General features: G+C 40.4%; 1 protein-coding gene across 1 annotated transcript; it reads left to right on the plus strand.

Moving 5' to 3' along the window:
- The first annotated feature begins 19751 nt into the window (after nucleotides 1-19751).
- FIBIN (fin bud initiation factor homolog) lies at nucleotides 19752-25288 on the plus strand. The gene has a single exon (XM_058807240.1). It carries the CDS (start codon nucleotides 19843-19845, stop codon nucleotides 20467-20469), a length of 627 nt encoding a protein of 208 aa, XP_058663223.1. The 5' UTR covers nucleotides 19752-19842; the 3' UTR covers nucleotides 20470-25288.
- The last annotated feature ends 834 nt before the right edge of the window (nucleotides 25289-26122 follow it).

Consider the following 26122-nt stretch of genomic DNA (forward strand, 5'->3'; position numbering starts at 1 on the left):
AACTAGATGTTCAAGCAGAACAAGAAAAGAAATTCAGCCAGTTGAATTCATTGGTAAAGCTTGCATACAATTTTAGTTATAGTTACATAGTTTTTTAAACAACCAATTAAGTAAGCTTACCAGAGAGGCAAAATCAGTCCACATTTTATTACAGAAAGTAACTTGCAGCCAAATTTGCAGTAACTTGCAGGTTAATTGTTGCAGTCCTACATTTTCATTGCTGCAAACAAACTTTATCAAAAGAGAATCCAGATTCCTAATTATCAGCACACATGGCCAAATCAAAACAATGTAATTTATTTGATAATTTTAACCAAGGACAGGGCTTTTTTTCCTGAGGAGAAAAACTCAGAGTAGAAAAGGAGCAATGCAGGATTGTTCAATCATTCTTGGCAAAGATATGGAACTCTGTCTAGTGCTACTATTCTTTTGGGAAGGCACGAGAAATTGGGGGACTGCTGTTGATATGGGTTTATGTAATATATAAGGCTGTATTACATATAAATTCCTAATATATTATCACTTTATTTCTGAGATTTGGATTTAACTTCTCTAGCTGCATCCCTTTTGGTGATTGTGGATAGAGTCTGGCCACTGCAGATAGTCAGGACACAAGTGCTTTTTGGTCCTACGTGCTCAGTCCCAAGCAGAGTACAGATTCCAAAGGTCTAAAGATATTGCCAAGGAAAAAAACTGCTCAGGTGATGACATGGACAAGAGAGTGAGCACTACTAAATCTTCTCAAAACTCCTGCAAGGTCTTTCTGTGGTCTGTGTTCACCCAGAAAAACACTTACCTGGGCAGTCAGAAGCTGGCTTGTGTTTGAATATTGTCAGAGAACTTTTTATGGACAGTGAGGCTGAAGCAGCTTGGTCAGCTGCCAGTGTGCAACTGCTGTAGATGGGAGTTGTGCCAGCTTTAGCTGCATTACAAGATAGCTATTTAGGAAGTTTACTACTTCTCCAGGTCCCATCTGTGTGCTTCCTTCTAAGTCAAGCCATCTCCGCCTACCCTCAGAATGCAGGCATGACAAAGAATACGTGTGTGACACTCAGAGATTCCTTCAGGGTCTCACCTCTTGCCACCAGTGGTGATGCTGCTTACTGCTGCTTCTCCTCTTCTCTAAGCCTCCCTTGTCACGTCCTTCTTTCCCAGGCAGCACTTTTTGTGTGTCAGTTCAATTATTTCGACAGCCATTGTGTGCCATCCCCAGCTGAGCCCCCCAAGCTATCCCTGCAAGCCCTTTCTGCTCTGGGACCTGTCACCCAGCAAGGGATTCACAGCCAACTACTAAGCTGCAGCATCTTCTGAATACATAAAACATCTTCTGTGGTATCTTTGTAATCACACTCTTCATGCTTTTCAGAAGCTTTGACTGTAAAATACAGTGGAGCAGGTATTTTCTTTTTGGCCATTTTCCAGCTAAACTGCCTTCCACAAATAGAAATATAACTGTTTACTTGTCTACATGACTTTTTAATTGAGAGGTTTTACTAACCACCATAACGGATGTACCAAATAAATTTTGACCAAAAGTTTGGGAAGAACTACAGTAATGCCCGTTTTGAGTGGACAATGAATATGCAAGGGGAAAAAAGATGGAAGTAGGTATGTATATATAAGGCATGGCATGGTCTTTCAGAAGGCATCGGAGAAACATTCCTTCGGTATTTCCCTATATTTAAAAACCAAAAACACCCAGCTACAACAGGATTTTTCTGAAAAGGAGTGACTTATCTCCCTGTACTGTTACTGAAAGTAAGAACTGGCATCAGTTAAATTAGACATTGTATATATGTGGTATAGATACCTCAGCTGTGATAATGTATGCTGAGGCTGAGGTTTTCCTGAAAAGTTGGCCAAGAAACAAAGTACACTTAAGGAATACGGATAGTGTTTTACTAGGGAAATGCCTAAAATAGTGTGAATCTTTAGTGTAGAATCCTTAAATGAAATGTTTGTTCAACTGGAAATGAAACATTCATGTGAAGGTTTTTTATAGAAGATGCTGACTGTTTTCAATTGAAGACTGAAGCCAGTTGAGGTCTGAGAAGCTAACTTACACAGTATTTTGAAGTGCTTAGTGCAAGAAATCTTAGAGTTGGTTTTATAAGTGAGTAAATTTTCAAGATTAAGTTCAGGTCTCCAAGTCAAGCAGCTGGAAAATAAAAAGGACACAACTGGCAGATACCCTTTTCTGGTTGGTTTTCCAGCCAGCTGTAACTCACCTCCCCTTCCAGTCCCCTCCTGCCCCTCCTGTGTGTGCCAGTCCATGTGGCACTATCCCACCCAGTAGTGCCACAGCATTCAGCAATTTTAACCACTACCATTCATCCCTAGTCTATAGGGATGAATGGCAGTGGTTAAAATTGCTGAATGTCTTTAGTCTATATCCGAATGCCTTTAGTCTATATCAGAAAATCATCAATGTACTTTAAAGTATTAAAGACATATATCAGTCTAGCTAAGTGAGTCAATAAAGACCTAGCTCCCCACTGGTTTTTCCATGTGCCTTGGGACAGCTGCTTTCCTGATGAGCAGCCACTGTGTGTCTTCCTGAGTTGTTGAATTGCGCTGGTTAGTTCCTGGGCTTTTCTCTACTCATCCAAATGAATTCAGCAAACACTCGGCCTCAGTGTCCATCCCTGAGCCCTTTTGCTCACAGAAAGCAGCACCGTGTTCTGAGGGTCAGCCACTGCACACAATTACTTCCACGATTTGCTCAAACCTAATTTCTGAGTTCTATCAGTCCTTGGCCTGTGGTGATTTACTGGGAGGATATTTAAGAACTCTTTTTCTTTGATGGCTCATTTCCCTCCATTTTATGTCTATTTGCTGTATGTATGTGGACATATATAGTCATTTAGCCTAAATCGTTCTCATATGTTCCTATGAGCTCATAGTGCATTTATAGAAAGTAACTATATTGCTTCTCAGGCTTTATTTTCATAGCCTTAATGCAATGTCTTCCAGTCTGTGTCATAAGACAGATATTTCTTGCTTTGTGTTGGCTTTTTTTTTAAATTTGAAATTATCTTGCTCAAACGTGAAATTTCTGCTAGCACACTGCAAAGTACATTAGTCCAACTAATACTTATTTATTTCTATCCCAAATATCTTGGTTGAAATAGAATGGACTCCTTTCAGATTCTTCCACAGCTGTAATAGTGATTTACTTATCCTGTGATCAATTAATATCCAAAGATTTTTCTCCTCTTCTGCCTTTAATTTGTTAGTTCCAAACTCAAGACAGAAATTCTTGCTCTTAGTTCCAGAGCACATATTTTTGCCAAATTTTATCCTGATTCTGCTTGCAAGTTGTAAATTCTTCTTTATCCTCCTTATATTAATTATGTCTTCTTGTTTTAGGGCACCATCATATTTAGTTAGTATCCTCTGGCTCTCTGTGGCAAAATCACTTATGAAAATATTAAATTATGTTGGTTCCAAGAACAGCTCTGTAAGAACTCAATAAGCTGTCTTGTTGAAGATGGGTATTTGTATTTTACTACAATAGAAGCACCTGGTGTTCCACCTTAGCAACACTTAAGCATTTCTGGAAAGAGAGGACTTATCTTGGATTATGTAATGCTTGCTGATTACTTTACAAGTAAGACTTTTCCCTTAAAATCATTAATAAGTATTTTCTTACAATAACAAATTACAAAATCATAGTGTGGGGGGTTTGAGCAATTTGACTCTTTTGGAACCATAAAGCAAGATTGACATCAGTCATTAAGAAAAACATTATTTGTAGTGGAAATCTGCCATTCTTGTAAATTAGTTTAGATCCTGCATTTTTCCAGCTCTGTTTAGTGCATGTAAGGGGCTTGTCACAATCATTAAAAATTCACTCTTAATAATTTCATTTGGTTTGAATTTCAGGATTTATGTCAGTTGAAATGTTTAACTTAGCTTAAAATATAAGGAGGAGGATTTAATGAGAATTTAATCTGCTTTCTGGACAATGAAAGTGTGTTCTTTTTCCCCTTTTCATACTGAACTAAAATGCACAGTAAAAGGAAACAGTTTTAACATGTCTTTCTTCACACAGTTTTAAGTTAGCAGTCACCTAACTTATTAGGTGTCACATAAATGAATTTTGCAATAACTGAACTGCATCATCTTATGAGAGAGTGGGAGCAGATGATGCTCATCAATGATGTATATTTTGTCTTTATAGACAATTAATAAATCACAAGAAAATAAGGGGTTCTCTTTAGTTTATATCAGAAAATCATCAATGTACTTTAAAATATTAAAGATATTTGTCAGTCTAGCTGAGTCAATAAAAACCTAGCTCAAAACTGAATTATTATGCCTACCTTCGAAGAAAACAGTAATATGTGAGCTACATATTTTGGCTGTTTCTAAAGGATGAATTCTTCTTAGCAATATTTTTGTTCCAATTCACTATATTCACTATTTAAATCTTGGCTATTATTTTGTTTTCTGGCAAGTCACTATAATGTTTGCATGAACTGTGTCATGTAAATTCAAAGATCTTGTCATGTGAAAGAGGAGATTTTCTCAAACCCTTTGTGTTTGATTAGTCTGTCAGTGCCTTGGGTCAGCTGAGACCCTTGTGCACAACCAAATATGTTAGACTCCAGTTTTGGGGGCCCTTCACTAAAAAGTCTGGGGAGTCAGAGGGCAGTTCAGGGTCACACGGAGACAGAAGGACCTCCTCCCAAGTCTCCACACCTTTAATTGGTTTGTGGTGCCTCAGGGAAGATTCAGGGTAAGAGACACCCCCTCCCAGGTCTCCACAGTCAACTATGTTATCCACTGCTGGCAACTGGTAGCCCCCTTGAAGGACTCACATGTGACAATTTATGGAACACGCATTATTAATATAACAGAAAACTGTTAAGGTTTTAAGATTGAAGGTGATAGTATCTGGCTGAAAAAAAATCTATTCAAAGCAATATACTAGCAAGATCTAATTACTAAAAAGCCTAGCCTGAGCTAAGTGATCTGCACACAGACTGCAGTTCTTACCCCACAGGTGTCCCTGTGGTGGAGGAGATATGTTCTGTCTGTCAGCTGATGCCAGAACCATCAATTGAGTCTTCCCTATCTTCTGCACTTTTTAATCTTACTACTTTGATACTAATTTTTGTGCTTTGGTACACCTTGAGTTACCAGTGGTATATCACGTTCCATGCGGGGTGGTCGTGCCTTGGAGGTGGGAAACATCTGCATTGCATCTGAAGTAACCTTTGGGAATGGGGACGGATGTCTGTGATCTCACCATGGCCGCTGGTTCAACAGCAAGAAATCTTCTTCCTCCCTTATTTGACACGTGCTATGTGACTAATCAGGTACCAGGTATCACCTAGCATCCCCTTTTGCAAGAATTTTGGCAGAGCCTGAGCTTGGTGTTTCCACTTCACTCCACCCTCTATTTAGGCCCCCTCAGCATGCACTGTGTGTGAGAAGTTGGGCCTGCTGACCACATTCCATCCTGGGAGTAGCCACAGCAATTTCTCCCTGGAATTTTAAATATTGTTATAACTGTGTCTGTAACTTTCCACCTTGCTCCATCCTCCATTTTCATCTCCCCTCAGCAATGCTGTCTGGTATTTTTGTAACTTTTTTTTCCTTTAATTTTACCCCTGCTCTGTAAAATGGTAACTAACAACTAATGGTAACATTGCTTTGATGGTAACTAACAACCATTACTGTAACATATTTAGGATTTTCAAATAGTCATTACTGGCACCAAAAGATATCTTTGTAATCCACAACATCTTTGTATTACATTTTCTCCAACTTGTTAGATATTAGGAGGAAATTTTTTGCTGTGAGGATGGGATCCACTGGAATGAGTTTCCCAGAGAAGCTGTGGCTGCCACATCCCTGGAAGTGTTCAAGGCAGGTTGGATGGGGCTCTGGTCTAGTGGAAGGTGTCGTGCCCATGGCAGGGCAGTTGGAACTAGATGATCTTTATGGTCCCTTCCAAACCAAACCATTCTGTGGTTCTAAGATTTATAGTGTTCCAAATATTATTAGAACAGTATTAATCAAAGAATGAAATGCAGTGTAGCAGTCTTATTGTAGAGATGGAAAAATACTTGATAGTTGAGTGATTTGATCTGGCTGCTGTACTTAGTTTAAGTGACACTTCAATTTTTACATGTTTTAAGATAAAGGACTCTTGTCTTTTAGTCTCCACTGGTTGCATTAAGAAAATTAACAAAGGAAAAGTGGCCCAATCAGAAATTGGAAATATCAGAAATTCATAAGCAAAATGTTCCAGGTATTTTATGGAATATCACAGTAGACCTAAACTAGGGATAAAAATGTTCCATTAATTCTGGGAACTAAGTAAAAACCAATTTACCTTTGAGGGATGATCTATTAGTAAATTTAGACAGTTTCTTACTATGATTGAGGATTTCATAAAATATTTCCTGCGAAATTCTTCATAAAACATTTTGAAGTGTCATTCTTTGACAGCTTTATCCTGCAAAAGCCGGCATGCAGTCAGGTAATGGAAAGGATTACACACATCAGCCACCACAGCAGCCAGGGACTATCCTCAGGGATCCAAAATTCCCTTCTGAAGGTCCCTGAGACACCAGGTTTCAAGCTTCCAGGAAATTGTTTTCCTCAAAGTCTACCTTGAGTGAAATCAAACTAAATTCAACTCTCTTTTTAGCCAAGTGGCTCTTTCAGACACTCAGATGAGTAGTCATTCTTAAACCTGCTGCTAATGAGTCGTGTTTGTCTGCAGTGTCTGGACTTCACCTGGGAATAATTGCCATAGCATTGGGAAACTGCTCTTATGGGGAGCCACAAATCCCTGTCTTGGGTTCAGTGAAAACATGTTGAAGATGAGGCACTCCAATGAAGCATTTCAGGTCCAATTTCTTTTCTATATTTTTGTCTGATTCTGTTCCTGTGTTACATTTGTGTTTGAATTCTGAATCTAGTATAGCACAATGTTATTCTTTACTTGAATTCCACTTACATCATAGAGTGGCTCGGGTTAGAAAGAACATTTATAGGTTACAGCATATGAAAACGAGACTCACAAGCTGAGAGCAAAATGAACCAGTTTATTGCAGAGTTAAGGCAGTATTTACACACAGAGTGAGAATCTTTGTTCAGTCCTTTGAACACAACTGGCTGCAGGCCTGTAATGAATCCATTGGCCTGACTGTTAGTTTCCTCAAGGTTTGCAGGCTTTGAAGAAAGAGGATGCCTTTCCTGCTCTCAGATAGCGTGTAATCTACTTTCTCTCATGCTTCCCAGGAATTTTCTGCAGTGCCAGGCTTTGCTATTTCTTTTCACTTCCCCCTTTTCTTTTTAAAGGAGTAATAGTTAAGGCTAAGGTAACCATTACTTGTTTTTGCGTGCTTTTAACAGCTCGATTATTTTAAAAAGGACAAGACAGAAGATTAAAAACAATATTATTGCTAGACAACTCAGTCCAATGAAAACCCAAACTCATAAATTTATCCCAGAAAACAAATTTTTTTGATTTAACCAAGAGAGATCGTTTTTCAGATCTGTCAACACCTTTTGTTCCTGCAGAGTTTGTAAAGTTGTGAGTTGATCTTTTAATTGAGTGTGAAGTGGTTGTATATTCTGTTGTAAGGCCTTATCAAGGGCCCCTTGGAGGTGGTTTTTAACTGTCTCCCAATTGTGTTCCATGTCATTCCATGGAAGGGGAGCGACACATAAGGGATTATGGATATCTTTCCAATCACAGTGCAGGGATAGATGAGTTTTTTGGGCCTCAACTCTCTTGCCTACTCTCATAAGAGCACTTTCCAAGGCATCTAATACGGCTGTTATTTCTTTATCAATGTTTTCTTGTCTTTGTAACTGCTTTGTGATATTAGTTAATTTGTCCCACAGTGTGAGAAGTTTGAATGGAATGAGTTAAGGCAGTGACAGCCACAGAGGCTGTGGTTAATATTATTGCAACACAAACAATAGCAAAGATTAACCAACCCAGAAATTTGCAAACTTATTTGGATTTCCTCTTGTACTAGTTGAGCCAATTGTGAGAGACCATCCTGTCCTTCCCAAGACTGAGTCGGATTTACAGGTACCCAAATTTTAAATCATCTTTTAAATAGAAGAAGGACAGAATAGTTACACATATCTCCATAGATTATGCATGAGTTGAAAACAAAAGAATCAGCAGATAAAAAACCAAACCATTTCTATATTCTATCAAGAAATCATTAACTAAAGCAAAAACATACAGGTATGCAGTACAAGTCATTAGTAATTGTTCCTCTTGCAGTGTTGAAGTAGCAATTGTAGCATTCTTATCTAATTTTACTTGGTATATCCTATTGCCATAAGCAGGCAACAACATTTTCCACAACTGTTTGCGCACACGGGACTGATTATTACCTCAATAATATTGAATTAATGATCTGGCTATCCCACCACCATGCCAAGCAATACTGTGGTTTGCCTTTTGGAATGGGGGAATGGTTGTATTGGTCCCATTGTCTTTCAAGATACCATGTGGTCCCCAATCAATTACCCTCCCATACTATAAGAACTGCTGTTGTGGCTGCTGTCCTGTGCATGATGTCCATTCCAAATGCCCTATATTGGAGATGGGTGCAAAATGACATTTGGGGAAATGGGGTGGAGGGCATCCACAGGTTAGTTGGAGGCAGACAGAATGGCTGGCGATGTAGTAGAGGTCAATTTTCTTGCATTGTCTGAGTGTGCATATATCAAATGCAATTGCACAGAAAAGTTAGCACAAGGTAAAGGTCAAGAGGCATTTGTTTGATTCCATGTTAAGCAGATAGGCGGTAAATCAGTAACAAAAGTAGTGTTAATACTCTATGTATCCTGACCCAGGGGAGGAAGCCAAGTTCCTCCTGTCCATTCTGTTCCATTGGTGCTGATGGGAGGCTCTGGATCTCACCAGGTCAGAGGCTGAAACAGAACAGCAGAGGTTAAATGATGTGGGTCCAGCAGATTGTCCCTTCTGCCATTTGATGGCAGCACAGCAGTAGAAAGACAAAGAGGTTCATTGTTGTCATCCTTGGCTGGGTTTGATCTATCTTGCTGGAAGCCAGTACGGTCCTGAAGGTAAAGAATCACACCCATAGCCTCTTCCCCAGGCTCACAGTGGAATTGGACCTTTCCATTGATCACTGTGACATCCTTGTGTGTAACTTCTGAGTGAACTCCTTCTCAATCAGCGGTCTGCCCCAGAACCTTTTATGTGCAGTTAAGCCATCTCTACTGGAGAGATTCAAAAAATTTAAAACATAGGTTGCTTTGTCAGGCTGCTCTTGAGGGAGCATGCCTATTAGATGCTCCCTCTTTTGTTTTTGTAGCATGTTTCTTCATGTGAAATGTGTCCTTTAGACTATTGCTTGTCCTGTTGTGGAATGGGTAATACCTGTGATGTGTTTGATACCCCAAGCATGGAAGAATTATTGTGTTTTAAGAGATGTATGGGGCCCATTGTCTGCTTTTATCTGTTGAAGGACACCCATTGTGCCGAAGGCATGGAGCCAATGTCAGGTGGCACCTCTTGATTTCTCACCCTTGTGTGCTGTTGCTGCTATGAATCCGGAAAAGGTATCAATAGAAACAGGGACACATTTATAAGTCCCAAAGCTCAATATGTGTGTTACATCTGTTTGCCAAATGTCATTAGGTTTCAACCCTTGTGGGTTTGTACCTAATATTTCTGGCAAAGGAGGAGTCTGCTGACATTGTGAGCAACTATTTAGTACATCCCATGCCTGTGGCAAAGTTAAATCGAATTGTTTTGCCAGTGCTTGGGCATTTTGATGGTAAAAGTCATGAGAATGTTTTGCCTGCCCTAACTTTTGTGGTATAGTAACTGTCATTTACATAAAAGTAACTCTCTGAAAAAGATCTGTTGCTTTCTGCAAATGCTGAGGAGTGCTTAGACGTAGAATCAATGTGGTCTTGCACTTAGGGAAATTTGGCCTTTCTGCCTGGGATGGTTTTGGCTAAGGGTGTGTTCTTGCTGCCTTTTGTTTTTAAGAAACAAACGGGTTGTTATTTATTGCTGAGTGAAATGGCAAGCACTATTAATATTGTAGTGCTGACAAAGAAAGCTTTTTCCCAGTTTGCTGTTCTTTTTTTCTCTTTCTGTGGAAATTCCTGTTCTTTCCATAAACAGATACAAACAGACTAAACATTTCCTGCAAAATATGGCAGTGAGGACAAAGTAGCACTAGTAGGGTTATCTTCCTGATAAAAAGACATATTTTTTGTATGTCTGCACTGTCAAAGCACAAAATTTCACTGAGACAAGAAGTTTTGTGTGAGGGTGTTTGTCTGGAGCCAATTTTGAGTTGTTCTGTATAAAGAGGAAAGATATTCAGGTGCAAACTGCTGAAGTAGAAGGTTTTTTTTACTCCTGTCTTCCCAGCTAGACCACATGATGCCATTTTTTTGTGCTGAGAGTCGCAGATACAAACCTCTTTTGTGTATATGACTGGCTGTGATGCTGACATGCACTGCCCTGCCCAGGGAGCCAAAGCCCTGTAGGAGATGGGGAGGCTCTTTGGTGGCCTGGATAAGATCAAGGGATATGCACACACCAAAATTGCTAGAATTTGTTAAGCCTAAGAATAAATCAGAGTTTGAGGATTTATATAGTTGAAGGCTCTCTGAGCCTCCTGATATTCAGCAGACTCACACTATCCTCAGCATTCCAAACACTGCATACCAGATCTCGAGGCAAAACTGACTTTATGTCCCTGAAACAGCTGACCTTAGAAGCAAAAATGCTCTGCAATCCCTGGCTAGTGGAAGCTGCCACCACTGAGAGACAGGCTGGGAAAACTGAACATGAGCATTCCTCAGTGCATTTAGAAAAATTATATGACCTCAACCTGATACTTTTTGTTCATTTGATTTGTGCTGAATCTTTACTGAAGCTCTGTCCTTTGTAGTTGAGGATTTAAACACAGGATTATGTTGCCTAGAGGGTTTTTTCTTCCCTGATATGTAAAGTATGACAAGTAGTCCAGTCTTTACTTCTTCCATTTATCCCTGCTTTGTATCCCAGCAGCACTGTCATAGTGAAAATGCCAGCATCTACTAGATCTGGTCAAGTATAGGTGTGACAATAACTGCAAAAAAAAAAAAAAAAAAAAAAAGAAAGGAAATACTTGTCTTACTAAAACCTTGTATGTCTATAGGGAATTTTATTATGCAGCTAGAGTGCTACAGCTTTATTTCCTGGTGTCATGACCCACTTGATAGGGGGCATGATGTTCATTATAAATTCTTGTCAGGTTGAACAAACACACCAGTCCATGTGTCAGGGAATCTTCTGCTTTACTGTAGAATTGTTTTAATTCTGGCAGCTAGCCCACTACTTGCTCTCAAAAGCCTTGGCTCATAAGCCCTTAATTTTTACAACACATTTCAACAAGATCCCAACTCCCACAAACGAACTTCTGAATAAAATCATGGGTATAATATGATAGGTAGACTTTAAGACAAAGCAAGACAGGAGAGAAATAAATGCAGAGGAGAGAGAAAGGAGAAAAAAGATCACCAGGTCTTAGATCCTGTGTTGGTCCTGCTGCATGGGTGGTCCAGATCTGAGGTAGTGAGACAAAGAGAAAGGGAGGAAAAACAGAGGGGGACTGATCTTCTTCCTTTTATAGTTAACTTGCTGCATGCCTCTCATGAAAACTGGATTTTTCATGCCATTTGGTCCGCACCAGCCATTTCAAGCCCTCCAGGAACTGAGTTGGCACGGGGAAAGTTGATGCAGATGCAATGAGCATAAGCCTGAAGGCAGAAAAAAAGTTGGATCAGCACAGTGCTGCCACTACTCTGGAGGGGACTTCTTATCCAATCACAACTTTCCAGTCAGAACTGTCAGTCAGAATGTTGGAGAAAAAATGTTCTTACATGCTCATCCCTGATCCTCCACATCTGGTCACATGAGCCTGAAGCTGTGGTACAATAATTCAAAACATTGATTGGATGTAAGAAGCATAAGAAATAATCATTTGAGGAAATACAATAGTTTAAACTAAAGCTTAAACAAGATAGAGTAAGTAATAGTTTCCTGAAGAAAAAACCTCAAAGCAAACAAACAAAACAAAATAATCAAACCCAAGTGTACTGGAAAAAATCCAAGAAAGTCCCTTCCTCACATCATGCCACTGATGCTACGTGGAGTGAGTCGTGCTGATCACACAGCTAGTTTGAATTGGAAACCCCAATTGCCCAGGAATCTTGGAATTCATCACAAAGTGGCCTGAAGGTGAAAACTTTGGACTTTTGTCATCAAAGGAAGAAGAGAAGGTGACATGTGCTGGGGGTGCCCCAACATCTAATCAGCTGCCAGAATCCAAATAGCGGTGCACTCTCTTCACTGGTCGTTGCTGACATACTGTAGGAACACATTAGAAATAGAAAACTTCTATATGGAGACCTACACAGTGAGTGCCAGAAGCTTTCAAGGGACAAGGTGGATCAAGCCAGGTTGCAGATCTGAAGGTACAGCTGGTTTTGGACATTACTGAAGAAAGGAAATGGCCAGCACTTTACCTCTGCGCTGACCTGTGGACGGTAGAAAATGCTCTATGATGTTGTCTCCCACAGAAAACAGTCATCCACAAACTTCTCCAGTGTGAGTCCATGCCACAGGCAACAGTTCTCCACAAACTGCTGCAATGTGGGTCACTATTCCATGCAGGCAGGCTGGGCTAAATGACCTTTAAACGTCCCCTCCAACCCAAACTACAGTGTGACAGAGAGCATTTAACCACAGAGGTTTACTCTGGGCTTCTCCAGTGGAGAGGGTGGGCTGTCCTGTCTTGCCTTTCAGATACTACTTCTTTTTGAATATACCCTCTTAATTTTAATTTCAAACAGTTGTCACAGCATCACTTTGATTTTGCTGAACCTTCTTAGGGCTCTGAATAGGAAATTGTTTAAATGGCTCCAAAGCTGCTTACTGTGAAACTGAAGCATTCTGTTACTAAAGGGAATCTACTTTTCTGTGTGCTTCTGCGTGTTTGGGAGACCCTTTTGCATATTGACACTCAGGCATCACCTATCTAATCTTATGGGAAACCCTTCCAAATTTGTCAAGGTACTACAGCACTGCTGCCTCAGACTTTTCAGCACCCAGAAAAGACACAAAAAGCTTGCACAGCTGGCACAATCTCTGGGAGCATGAACAACAGTGGGATTAAAAAACCTGAACAAACTTATATTTGAGCCCAAACATCACGTTCAGAGGCTGTGAGTGACACCCAGTGGGGCTTTCTCATCCAAGGCAACCAAGCTGGAGGAGCTGTAATATTTCCTAAGCCTAAACTAGCCCCCGGACTTTAAAGCTGGCCATAGGTCTTTGCTTTTTGACCATAAATGTGGAAGCAGGCAGGTCATATTCCTGCAGCTCTGAGAAGCATCCCATACACTGTGGTTCAGAGTCAGGGCAAACAACCATGCTGGGGCTCCAGGTTGAGCTGCAGAGGCAAATCTCACCAGCATCTATTGAAGGATCTGCAAAGCCACGAGGAAATAACCTTGAATGCCAATTCCTAAGCTACGCCATTCCAAATAAAAGTCATAAATTGTAGTAGGAGGTAGAAATTCCATATAGACATTCTGCTCCAGCCTCAAGCATGGGAGAATAACACACTGTTCAGGCTGCTGAATGAGTGCTCTGTGTGCACTGAGTCATTAAAATCCTGTGGAATAGTCAACCATGGCTGCACAAAAATAAATATACAGCTGACTGTAAGTAATTCCTTCACCTGCTTTTTCTAGTAGAAATTTATAAAAATGTTTGGTAAAGGGAATGTTGTTTTTTTGTGGTTTTTTTTTTTTTTTTTAAACACAGAGATTTTGGTATATTTGAATTGAAACCATATGTCTGGGTTTATGCTGCTCACATACAATGTCTGACTAGTTTTAAGTTTTATACCCTGTTAAAAACAACTAAATAAAAATCTGAGTGAATGTGTTAGGATACCAAAAGGACATTTTTCAACTCCTAAAAAATAGATCTGTGAATACAAGTGAATTTTACTATAGAAGCATGGGGTAGGGGTTATTCTTTTTATGCTACAATTGGAAAGATATGGCGGAGAGGAGATTAAACTAGTTAAATCATATGTATTTTTTTACATTTTCCATCTCATCTTACTTTTATCTGCACAGAGGATACTATTACATATATTTGAGTTTTACCTCAGGCAGGAAGGCTAATCCTCTGTGGAGACATGTTTAATAAAACTACATGCATTTGGTTATCCTAAACAGGTAGGCTCCCCCTTTAAATTCATGAGCGAAGACTTTAAAAGATTAGTGAGGAGAGGAAATTTGATGAATAACCAGTATAAACATGTCAGGATCTAGCTTTTATTCAGAAATTCATGCATGATCTTATATATTAAGATTACGTATAAATCAGAAAATACTATCCTTGCAAGGCTGGTAAAACTGGAAATTCTTTAGTGTGTTTAAATTGTTGGGGATTTGACCTGAAAAACAGACCTGGTGAAATCCAGCTTTCAGAAAATTTATGTCCTCAAGACCTTGCCTCAAATGAATACATTAGATCACAGATCTACAAAACCTGAGAAACTGTATAAATGGATTAATCCCATTGGAGATGACATCAGCATTTCCTCACCAGACTCTTCTAAATTTCTTCCAAGGCTTTTATTTAAATTCTTTACTACCTTTACCTGAGAAGGACGTGTCAGATTGTAAGCTTTCCCTACTTTGTGAGACAGGGAGAGAAGGAAAAAGAAACTTTAGGGGTTTTAAAATCTTATTTTACTCCTAACAGGTTAGATGGAAGGAGAAAGTATCTTTTATGAATAATTAGTGAACTATGTTTCTGTAACAACTGCAAAGTATGTGCTTCCACATGCAGTGTTTTCATGCTTACAGAGAACATTAAAAATAACACAGAAAGGATTGAAAATCAAACCATCATGTTAAAAGCATGATATGCTGTCTCTGTAACAAGCCACATTTACAGTAATTGGAAAATTTCTCCATGTGCTGGCCAGCAATGATGTTTTTTAAGTGTTTTCATTTCCAGTGAGGAAGTGTTATTATTTCCACTTCAGGAACCTTGCCGAAGAGATGCTAGCAATATCCCTCTTGGGGTTCAGGGCTTTTCATCAACAGGCAGAAACTCCACTACTAAAATACCAGTACATGTTTATCCTGCTTCAACTCTCTTTTAACCTTTTCCCTTCTTAGGAAGCATCCAGATGCATTGCTTCACTTTATAAAAGCAAACTGAGCACAGCCTCAGTTTTCTGCTTTAAGGAAATGATATTTCCATAAAGTAAACCAGCACCCACTACAGAGAAGGGCTTTGGTAAAATCTTTTTCCATATTTTTTTGCTGAGGCCAAGGTCATTTTGGTGTTGGCTAAAACTGAAGTAGGTTCAATATTAATTGCAAACTCTTCTGAGACAAACAGCCTGACAGACCTTTTCCATTAGTTGTATTCACATTCAGCCTCATACCAAATCTGTCTATAGCTACTTGTGTTTTTTTAATTTGGTTTTCTGTAATGTTTATCCAAGACAGGCCAGTGCTAATGGACTCAAAGGATTCTGTGCCCAGATATAGATGTGGTTTCAGCCTGACGCTTATGAAGGAGAAAAGGGTTATCATGACCAGGTAGCTTAAACCAGCTAACATTAAAGTTGTTTTGTCTACAAATTTGTTTTTGAGTTATCTGTTGGTCAGCTGTTCCAATTCTGAATTAAATATGCCTTTTTGAGAAATTCAAAATGTTTTCAAATTCAAATTTCAGTGAAACCTCAGACATTCTTCTGGTCCTGGAATACTCAGTATGGTTTGTGCTTCAGCATACTGATTCTGAATTTCTGCTGTATTGCAAAGTTATACTGAATGAATACTAAATGCCTTATAAAAGCTTCATTTCCCAAACCTTTTTTTCACTTTATAGAATTTCTGGTATGTTCTTATGGCAATTTTCCTACAAAAACTCCTGGCATTACTCCTTCGTAGACTATTTCACACCTCCCCCTCACTTGATGCCATTTGAGTATTTAGCATTGCACCCTCCAATTAGAAATTACATACATATACTTTTTAGTCCTGTTTTAAAACAAGGTTTCTTTATGTAAAGGCATAGTACTGTTCATAGCAGGAAAACAGAAGCCAGTAGTCAGAAAACATTTATACTCTGAAGCCTGTGGGGCCTTTAGGACCATATAACATATTTCTCTTCTCTGAATAAACAGCCATTTACAGCTGAAATATTCTGATGTTGCAACGTTTACCATGATCTACAACAGAAATAGCAACTACATGTGAGCCAAAAACCAAAGATGAAGCATAGCTTGCAGAAGAAATTGTATACAACTGAAATCACCTGAAATCCAGTGCTGAGCTGTGCATTTGCCATCTGTTTATATAGGCAATTTCTGGGCTGGAGGCTGATTTTGGTGCTGCATAAGCAGGTTATGCAGAGTAAATTCTGCAGTTCTTTATGTTATTCTAAACTTTGTTTAAAATGTTGTTCAGTGGAAAAACAGTGGCTTTACCACAGCAGAGTATATAATGCCAAGTATTTGTAAGACAACAGTACCAGTATGCTGCTTTATTTTTTGCTTCCTGTACTTTTTCCTCATTTATACAGAAGGAACTTTTAAATGCTTGAGCAGGCATGGAGGATAAAATACTGAAATCAAGCAGTCTTTTGACAATGCCAGGATTTAAATGAGTGCCTTCATGGGAGGGTGCCACAAGGAAGATCTGTTTCTTGGATGCATCCCAAAAGCTCCCCATATATCTGATGTCATGCAGCAATCCCTATGGACTCCTAGCAGAAAATGCAACATCCAACAGGTAAGCCCTTGCTCATTTCCCCGGTTCTCTGCATCCCAGGTTTCTTGTACTTCTGGTCAATTTCCTTCTGTCTTCCTTCAGTTTTATTGTCCTCTAAACTTCCAGCTATTGCCAGAAATTACTTTACAAAGTTCTACACCGACTGATTTTTTTTTTTGTTTTTCCTTCAGCCTTTGCTGTGGTATGCCTGCTGCTGTTAACTGTGATGAAGATTTCAGACCCTTCAACTGAAGTCTTCATAGAGAAAGGTAATTGTTACTTTCAGTACATGTCTTTCAGAAAAAAAATACCTGATTTTCATTTGTACCATTTCATGGTTTCGTGGACAGCTTAAGGGTATTCATATTAGATTATATCATTGCAGTCTTGAGACTTTTGTCCTTTAGGTGTGATTTTAGAATGGATGGTGGCTACTCATTCACAGTCTTGTTCTGTCAGTGTGAGTCTTCATCTTTTCCACCATTTGATGATGTTAAAACTTAGTATTCTGTTCCTTTGTAATCCTGACCCATAATAGGTATTGCCTTATATCAGGCTGTTGTGTATCTTTCATCAAGTTCCAGTTTTTCCAAACCTATGCCCACTGAGTAACTAAGACTGCAGATCTCCTTAATTGCAGAATTGCAGACTTCCTTAAAAAATAGACATTCCAAGTCTGCCTTCCATTGGGGTGAGACTATTTGGATATAAAATTTAAATTAAACCTGGATAATGTGAGCCCGATTGAAAACAGCAGTGGCAGGCAGCAGCTGTAGCTGGGAAGAGCATATACTCAGTCTCTAAATGTACAAAGAGACGACATAGTCACTAAAGCTAGGGGTTTTTTACTCTCTGTGGCACTGCTGAAAGCATAACCATGCTGACAAAGCCATAGCTGGGTGATTTACAGTCCAGTACTTCCATGAGGAGACATCAAAATGGAAGTCCACTAGAACCCAAGTATGAGCCAAACCAGCTGGCTGTCAGTTATACCAGCCTGGGTGGAAATGGATGGAGACTATGTACCATGATCAGCAAAGAACAGGAATGCAAACAAAACATTAGGTGAAACAAGAGCACCCTGGGAATAGAAATTGTTTCAAGGAGCCTGTGTTGGCCAACAGAGACCAAGGACAAATACCAAACAGCCTCAACTGAATAAGCTTTAAACATTTTATAGAAAGCTGAAGGACTTAGTCTAATCCAACTTATTTATGTGAGTGTTTTGTGAACTTAATTACAAATTTAAAATGTTTCCAAATGAGTGGAGTGCTTCTGTTACAATAGCTTGTCTAGCTGGGCTTCGCACCAGCTGCCTAGACACTGAAAATATTTCTCATCTTGAGGTGTTTGTGATTTCAAAGGACTCCAGAACTTGCAGAGACTACCTTAAATCAATTAAGTAGATGAAGGCTTCAGTTATTGCTCTTGCTGTCTCTGGTTATTTTTTGTTGGTTGTCTGACTGGTTGGTTTATTTTTTGCCTTTGTCTCTTGGTGTAAATCTTATGACCATCTGAGCTTATGTGAAGTGCTGCAGTAGGCTCCGAAGTCAATACCCAGGCACACTGATATCACAGGTTACCATGGAGTATTTATTAAAGGCCACACAGAGATGAAAGCTTGCTCTCAGTAACTTTGTGTCTTACATTAAAGGGCCTGGCCTTGCAGTTAAGTTTATCCCTGAGCTCCCAAGAACCTACCAGACACATGGGAATAGATGCCTTGCCTCAAGGAACAGTCAGCAAAGAAGGGAGCAGCTTGTGGAGCTCAGTACACTTGAAATTAAGATGAGGAGCTGGTCTCTACAGCTGTTATTTGCTTCACATGTGCCCAGAGACAGGATAGCTTGTGGTTACAGAAGAAGCTGATGTGAGGGAAGGGGATCAAGACAGCGTTTGAATTATAGGTGTCTAAAATGAATGGCAGCATAAGAAATTGTAGACCCAAAGGCCCCTGAGCCCCATAAGCCTTTAATCTACAATGCCCAGAATAATAGTGAAAAAAAGCTGGTCTGGCTTATTTTCCCAACTAAATTAACTGTAAGCACCATAGTTATTTACAACATGCAGAAAGTGTCAAGATGACAGTTAAAGTACTTACTTTATAGAGGCAACATAAATATTGTTGCATGTAAATCTCTCCCAATCCAGACTGCAGGATTTGGTATAATCTTTGTTAGGTGGTGATTTTTTTTCCATGAAAGAGGAGAAATTATATGAAAGGAGTTGGTAACTTTACAGACCCTTTCTTTTCGTGATCCCACCTTGATTTAACAACTCAAAAATGATAAAGACAGATTTCTAAAAGTCACGCGCACAGTTCAGCTGTGCCACAATTCTGCTACTAGATTCACCCAAAATACTGTTTAATGAAAACAAACGCTTCTTACAAAGTCAGCCCCATAAGATGCACTGTAATGGGGTTTTACTTAAACACATTAGACATCTTGTTTAAGAGCATATTTGTGTTTCATTTTCCCATCTTACCCTATCAAGCTTTATTGTTTTACAGTTTCTACTTGATCCTGCATCTTTTTCCCATCCAAGTTTTTTATCAATGACCAACTATGTGCCTGAGCAACTTGGAGAAGTTCTTCTGTCGCAAGTCGTGCATTTGAGACGCTGCATAGGTCAGGCTGTCAGCAAAGCCGTCGTTTCTAACGGGAAGAAGAGTGGAGGTCAGGTTTACGGAGTTTTCTGTTGAGAGCCGAGCAGTGTACGCGTCTCGCTCCCTCCCCGCCCGTGCGGCAGCCCCGGGGGCGGTGCTCGCGGGCCCTGCGGCCGCTGCCCGGGGCGGGGGTGGCCCGGGCCTGTCGGGCTCGGCGCGGGGCCGCTTCCCCCTCGGCGGGGCCGCGGCTCTTAAGGGCGGCGCGGTGAGGCCGGCCCCAGAGCGCCGCCAGCCCTCCGGCCGCGCTGCCGTGCTCGGCCCGCATTGCAGCCCAGGCGAGGCCGGCAGCGGCGGGGCGGGGAGCCCCATGCGGCACGGGCGGCCCTAGGCTGCGCGCCGGCCGCAGCATGCCGCTCCCTGTGCGCTTGGCGTGGCTGCTGGGGCTCTGCAGCCTCTGCCGCGGGTACTTCGAGGGGCCACTGTACCCCGAGATGTCCAACGGGAGCCTGCACCACTACTTCGTCCCTGATGGGGACTACGAGGAGAACGACGACCCCGAGCGGTGCCAGCTGCTGTTCCGGGTGAGCGAGCAGCGGCGGTGCGGCGCGGCGGCGGCGCCGGGCGGCGGGCTCACCCTGCGCGAGGAGCTGACGGTGCTGGGCCGGCAGGTGGAGGACGCGGGCCGGGTGCTGGAGGGCATCGGCAGGAGCATCTCCTACGACCTGGACGGGGAGGAGAGCTACGGCGCCTACCTGCGCCGCGAGTCCGCCCAGATCAGCGACGCCTACTCCAGCTCGGACCGCTCGCTGAGCGAGCTGGAGGGCAAATTCCGGCAGGGCCAGGAGCAGGGCGGCCGGGAGGAGTCCCGCCTGGGCGACAGCTTCCTGGGGCTGCTGCTGCACGCCCGCGCCCTGCTCCGCGAGACCCGCCACGTCTCCAGCGGGCTGCGCGACAAGTACGACCTGCTGGCGCTGACGGTGCGCAGCCACGGCGCCCGCCTCAGCCGCCTCAAGAACGACTATCTCCGCGTCTGAGCTCCCCTCGGCCGCCTCAAGAACGACTGTCTCCGCGTCTGAGCTCCCCTCGGCCGCCTCAAGAACGACTGTCTCCGCGTCTGAGCTCCCCTCGGCCGCCTCAAGAACGACTGTCTCCGCGTCTGAGCCTCCCCGTTGCTGGGGTCACCGCCGTCCCGACCGCCCGTCCCCCGCAATGCACGGCCCTGGCGCCCGCCTGGAAGGAGCACCTCCTTGGACAAACCCTAGAATTATGAAGCTCGGAAAAGACCTCCGAGTTCATCAAGTCCAATCTTTGACTGAATACCACCACGCCTCCTAAACCACAAGTGCCGCATTTGCTCGTTTTTGAACGCTTCCAGGGATAGTAACAGAAAATACATTCTTCTTCATGGAAAAAAAAAGCCTTATTTATTTTACCTTCCAAACAAATAGCACAATTGTATAAACCAGGAGGTTCGAGGTATGTTTAAGTTAATGTCCGAGGTATGTTTAAGTTAATATCCCATATTCAAAAAAGCTACCTTCTGTTATATCATTCACCTTTGGTTGCTATTGAAGTAAGCTCTCTCATGTCTGATTCCCTTTTTTGTTTTTTGTATCACCTGCCCTGCTGTGGCTCACCTGCCCTAAGTGTAGTTGAAGTGAGGTGCTGGCCAGCTCCTTCCAGACTCCTGTGTAGCAAATTCTTAAATTGCTTTTGTTGTTAGTCCTTCAGGGTGACACCTCTGGCCCTCTGTTAAGTTCCTTTCTAATGCTATGTATTATATGCTCCTTACATGTTGTTCCACTATGTAAAGCTGTGATTTTCATTTGTGTTTGGAAAGATGGGAACTATTCTGGCAGGATTGGTATTTCCAGGCTTGCTTATCTGTGACTCTAAGCTATCATAACCCTGAGAAGCAGCCAAAAAGGCTTATGTCAGATCCTGAGAATGCTGGTAGAGATTTTTATAGCAAAAAGAATGAGCCCTAGCACTGGTTAGAGTTTTGGATCCCAGATTTGAGAGCCAGGAGCGTGTTTCTAAAGCTGACTAAAAGGTTTTGTCTGTGCAAACACATTGAATTTTCTTGTTGGTGCCTTTTTACTTTTGCTAGCTAAGTTATTAATATAACTTCGTGGTCTTAGACAATAGCAAAAGTGTCTGGTAGGAAGGAGGGTGGGGTTTTTAGACTCGTTGCTGTTTAACTGACAATTTTGGGTAATGTGTCTATTAGGTTACAGATACTGCAGGCAGAATACCTGTTGGGATGAAAAGAGTTTATGGGTTGTTGTAATAAATATTTGAAAACAATGTTAAAGTACATTTCTGTTATTAGTTTCAGAGACTCTCTTGATTTTAAAACATTCTGTTGGATGTGTCTTTTCAGCAAAACATTGGAAGTTTGTAGCCCTTGCCAAGTGAAATAACTTGCTTTTTAGTAAAAACAAATAAAAATGTACAGACCCATGAAGTAATCAAGTTTCATTAAAAGCAACAATACAAAAGGCCTTGTGGGCCAGACTTCTTTGAGTTTTTAAGCCTTTTTAAGCACCCATGGAAGAGAAGCTGATGTACTTCTGAGGTCTGTTCCTGTTAACCCTGCTCCCTTTTAGTTATACTTCAGTCTGCAAGCCATTCAGTGGGTAAGTTACTCAGCATTGCAGTGGCTCAACATAAGTCAGCTTGGACTAGAGTGCTGAAGGCACCAGGGAAGTCTCATGAAGGTAGGTGCTTACAGAACCAGACAGCTCTTTTTGCTGAAGGCAGTGAAATGTAGTCTACTGGCAAGATACTTTACATGTCATTTTGCATTTTTAAGTCCTCAGGATCTTTAAAGATTTGCTGGGAAAAAAAACCAAAAAACCATTTTATTGGTTGACTCTGGTGGAACCACTCAATGTTATTTTTCTGTTCTCAAGTTAGAAACTATATGACAAGTTCTAGCTCTTAAAAATTCATTTATCGGTGATACTTCCCTTGCCACTAGAGATGGATGGCACAACAGAAGAGTGAGCCAAGTCACTGAGTCTTGTGTGCTCACTCTCTTAGCAAAACATAAGAGCATTTCTGGGCTGGACCAAGCTCCAGAAGTGCTGACACCAGTCTCCCCCAAAGATGTCATGCAGTTCCATTTGTGCCCAGAGGCTTCTTAAGGGAAGTTTAAGTCTGTGTTTTACCCACTTTGAGTCATTTGTTATAACATGAAGTAAATAAACATCAGCGTTTGTTGTAACATCAAACTGTTTGTTACAACATCAGTAAATAAACAAAAATGGCATGACAGTGCTATTTTTTAGGCATATGAGAGCAGTATTCAAATCCTAATAAAAAGCAGTAGTAGCATAATACCGCTTCTTGAATATTCTTTAAGCAGCTTGACTGTTCTGTTTGCAGTAGCAAATGTTTGGTCAAGCTGAAACTATTCCAATGTGTGCAGCATACCAAAAGAGTAAATGTTTGCAGAATGCTTACTTTGCAAAGCAGGAGATGTGTGGGTATTTACAGAATAACTCATTCGACCCAATGCCCTGTAAATTGTCATCTAATGAAACAAGACTGTGGTACTTTATAGTCCACACTATAGTCCACACTATTTCATATCATATATGAATACTTGACATTCTTTTATGTTTCAGTAAAACATAAACATTTTTCTATTTTAAATATGGCAGAATTCTGATTTTATTTAAGTAGCATTGATTTCAGAAGGCTTTAAATGGTCCTTTCTAGGACCATGAAGATATCTGAGTCTGGTCTATGTATAAGTTTAATACAAATGGTCCATCTTATGTGGATTTGAAGAAGCCAATACAAAAATCTTTTGGGAAATTTAAATCTACTAGAGTTTGATTTACATAATTTTGGCTGACCAAAGCAAATATGTACATTAAATATATCATTTTTTGAGTCAGAGCTGATATATTAAATGCTTTTCATAGAGCTGCCTGCAAGAACTGAGTGCTTAGTGATATTCAACAGTTTAAAGTTTTAAATTCAATTTTTTTCTTTAAAAACTATGAAAACTATATTGCAATACTCTTTGCAATCTTATAAATGTCTTGCTTTTGCTTTTTATCTAATAAAACTTATTTGTTTGGGAGGTATGAAGATGCCCTGGATCTGGATCTTCATGCAGCCTATTTTAAATAGTAAAGGCCCTTTTATCATTGAAAATGTGGTAATTACCTTTAAGCAGAGAGCTTTAAAAGGATGATTGTAGCAGCAGTAATCCCCATTATGTTCTTATGTTAAAATATTATATTGGTACTAGATTTTTTCTTTTTCAGAATGCAGAAGTTCGAGCTAAAATTGAGGTGACAGCTGGGCTTTTTTGTAGTTTTCTAAAGATTTTCAAAACATGTATTATTTCTGAATTTATTAAAGAGTTGATGGTGCTGAAGAGCAAATGCCTTTTCTGGGGAAAAAAAGTGCTGCAGCTGGAACAATCATAGAGAGCTCACTTAATATTTAAGTTTTTCATCAAGGGGAGCAGGCTGCCCAGAGAAGGTGTGGATGCTCCATCCATGAAAGTTCTCAAGGCCAGGCTAGGAGGAGCTCTGAGCAGCCTGGTCTGGTAGAGGCTGTCTCTGCCCATGGCAAATGGATTGGAATGAGATGATCTTTAAGGCCCCTTCCAACTCAAAGTGTTCTATGATCAGAGTCAGAGCGAGGCACTAAGGGACCCACCTGCACTTCTCTCCAGGTAGCTCACTTTTGAAGGCAGTGCTCTGATGTGGGCATTCTCACATCTACTGATACACACAGAACAGGAGAAGCTCAGAGCATGCACAAAACCATTAACAAAAGCTTGAGAAAGAAATTGTGTTGCCTTGGGCCAAGTGAATGGTTGGGGATTCGGAGGGGAGTGTGCAAGCTGGATTTCAAAACTGCGATGTTCAGTTTCACAGGTTGGCTTACCCGGGACCATCATCACAAAGAGAAGTTAAGGGAAACTTCCAAAACCTCAGTAAGCCTTTAAAAAAACCTTATGTGTGCCAAGCTGGGATGTATGAATTGTCTGAAGCTAAATTGTTGCTCCTATAGGTTGCCATGTACTCAGATGCAGATTGGCAAGATGTAAACCTCATAAGCAAAAAATATACCTGGCTTAGTCACTAGAAACAACCTTGTGAGCTACAGAGCTCTGGTCATAATCTTGTCTAGGAAATGTGTATTTTGTGGAGAAATTCTTTGGATGTGTCTATTACTGTTGGTGTGACTGTTTGTTTAGATGGCCTTCATGTTGCTTTACCAGTTTCTAGCTCATGCTTCTTGAATATCAATTTTGTGACTATTAAAGAAATTTTCAGGTAACGCTGAAGTGTTGTGAGTGAAGTGCATTTCACAGCCACTATTCCTGAAGTACGCCTGTGGATTCAAAATCTGTAATTTTTAAAATGTCTTTTAAAATGTATTTTTACTTGCAGTTCATTGGGGCAATTGTTTTTTCATTACCTAGATCTTTTTTTGGTGAGCCATTAGCAAAACATAGTTCAATTTGTGGGTCTGCATTTCATTCCTATAATATGTGAAACTGGCAAAAAAACTGTGCTTCTTTAAAAAGCTGTTATTAGAACATATGTGTAAAAAAAAAAAAAGACTAAAACTGCCTGTTTTATTTTCTTCATTGAGTTGTCATCCTGCCTACAGGATCAATTTATCACTGGAAAAGCCAGAATTTAATGACTACGTCTGTAACAAGGAAAACATATGGTCTCCATAACCATTACATTTTTAATGATGTGGCTTGGACAGAGCCATTCCTCCTTGAAAACTACCTTACCTTGGGAGGTACTGCTGGCAGTCTCCAGCATGCCATTAACATTCTTTCATAAGAAAAGACAATGCCAAGAGTATCATGTTTTCTCAGATGACAACCTTACTGTGACTGCAGACGCTCCTTATAGGTGCTTAGAAACTGTTTAGTAGTCATTGTTTGTGTCTAAACTCTCTTGGAGGGTCAGGGAGGAAAGTCATTGGGGTGGGTTGGCTTAGGAAAGAGATTCATTATCCAGTGAAGTGGATAATGTGAATATTGTTAAGAGTGTGATGACAAAAAAAGATATATACTTGCGTGATATTTTCCATACATTTTTCCACTCTGCAATTTTTTCCCTGTGACAGGGAAACCATCGAGTAGTTTTAGTGTTATAATAGAAATTTACTATTATTAATGCTAATAGTTTGGTATTATATATTTGGTATATAGCGTAAATACTATTATGTACACTAAAAATTTGGATATACTCCAAACTGCAAGATGGTTTTTTTCTGTGTACTTGTTATCTCTTCTTAGTTTTGTGTTAGGTTTTAATCCACGAAAATCAGTTCAGTTGACTTTTAGTTTCTCAGCTGGATTTATCTAAGACCTTTTTATGCCTTTTTTGGGGTAATGATTAAGAATTATTTCTTTTACACTTTCTGTGTGGACAGTTTTTTGGTTAATGAAGAGCAGTTAAGTTTTCTTAGTAGCAGACTTTGTCCTTTCTTAATTGATATTGTTTTGTTTCTAATTTACTGTAATTTATCTGAGATTTGTATTAAAGTAATGCACTTTTTACTCAGGATTCAAACAGAGGTACAACAAAATGCAAGCTAATTCATAATTCATAACTGGATCTGCATATAAATTAGGATGCTATTAAATTTGTGACTTTAAATAAAATTTCACATCCTCTAATTTCAGAAGAG

The sequence above is a fragment of the Ammospiza caudacuta genome, chromosome 6 (genome assembly GCF_027887145.1).
Source record: "Ammospiza caudacuta isolate bAmmCau1 chromosome 6, bAmmCau1.pri, whole genome shotgun sequence".
NCBI lineage: Eukaryota > Metazoa > Chordata > Aves > Passeriformes > Passerellidae > Ammospiza > Ammospiza caudacuta.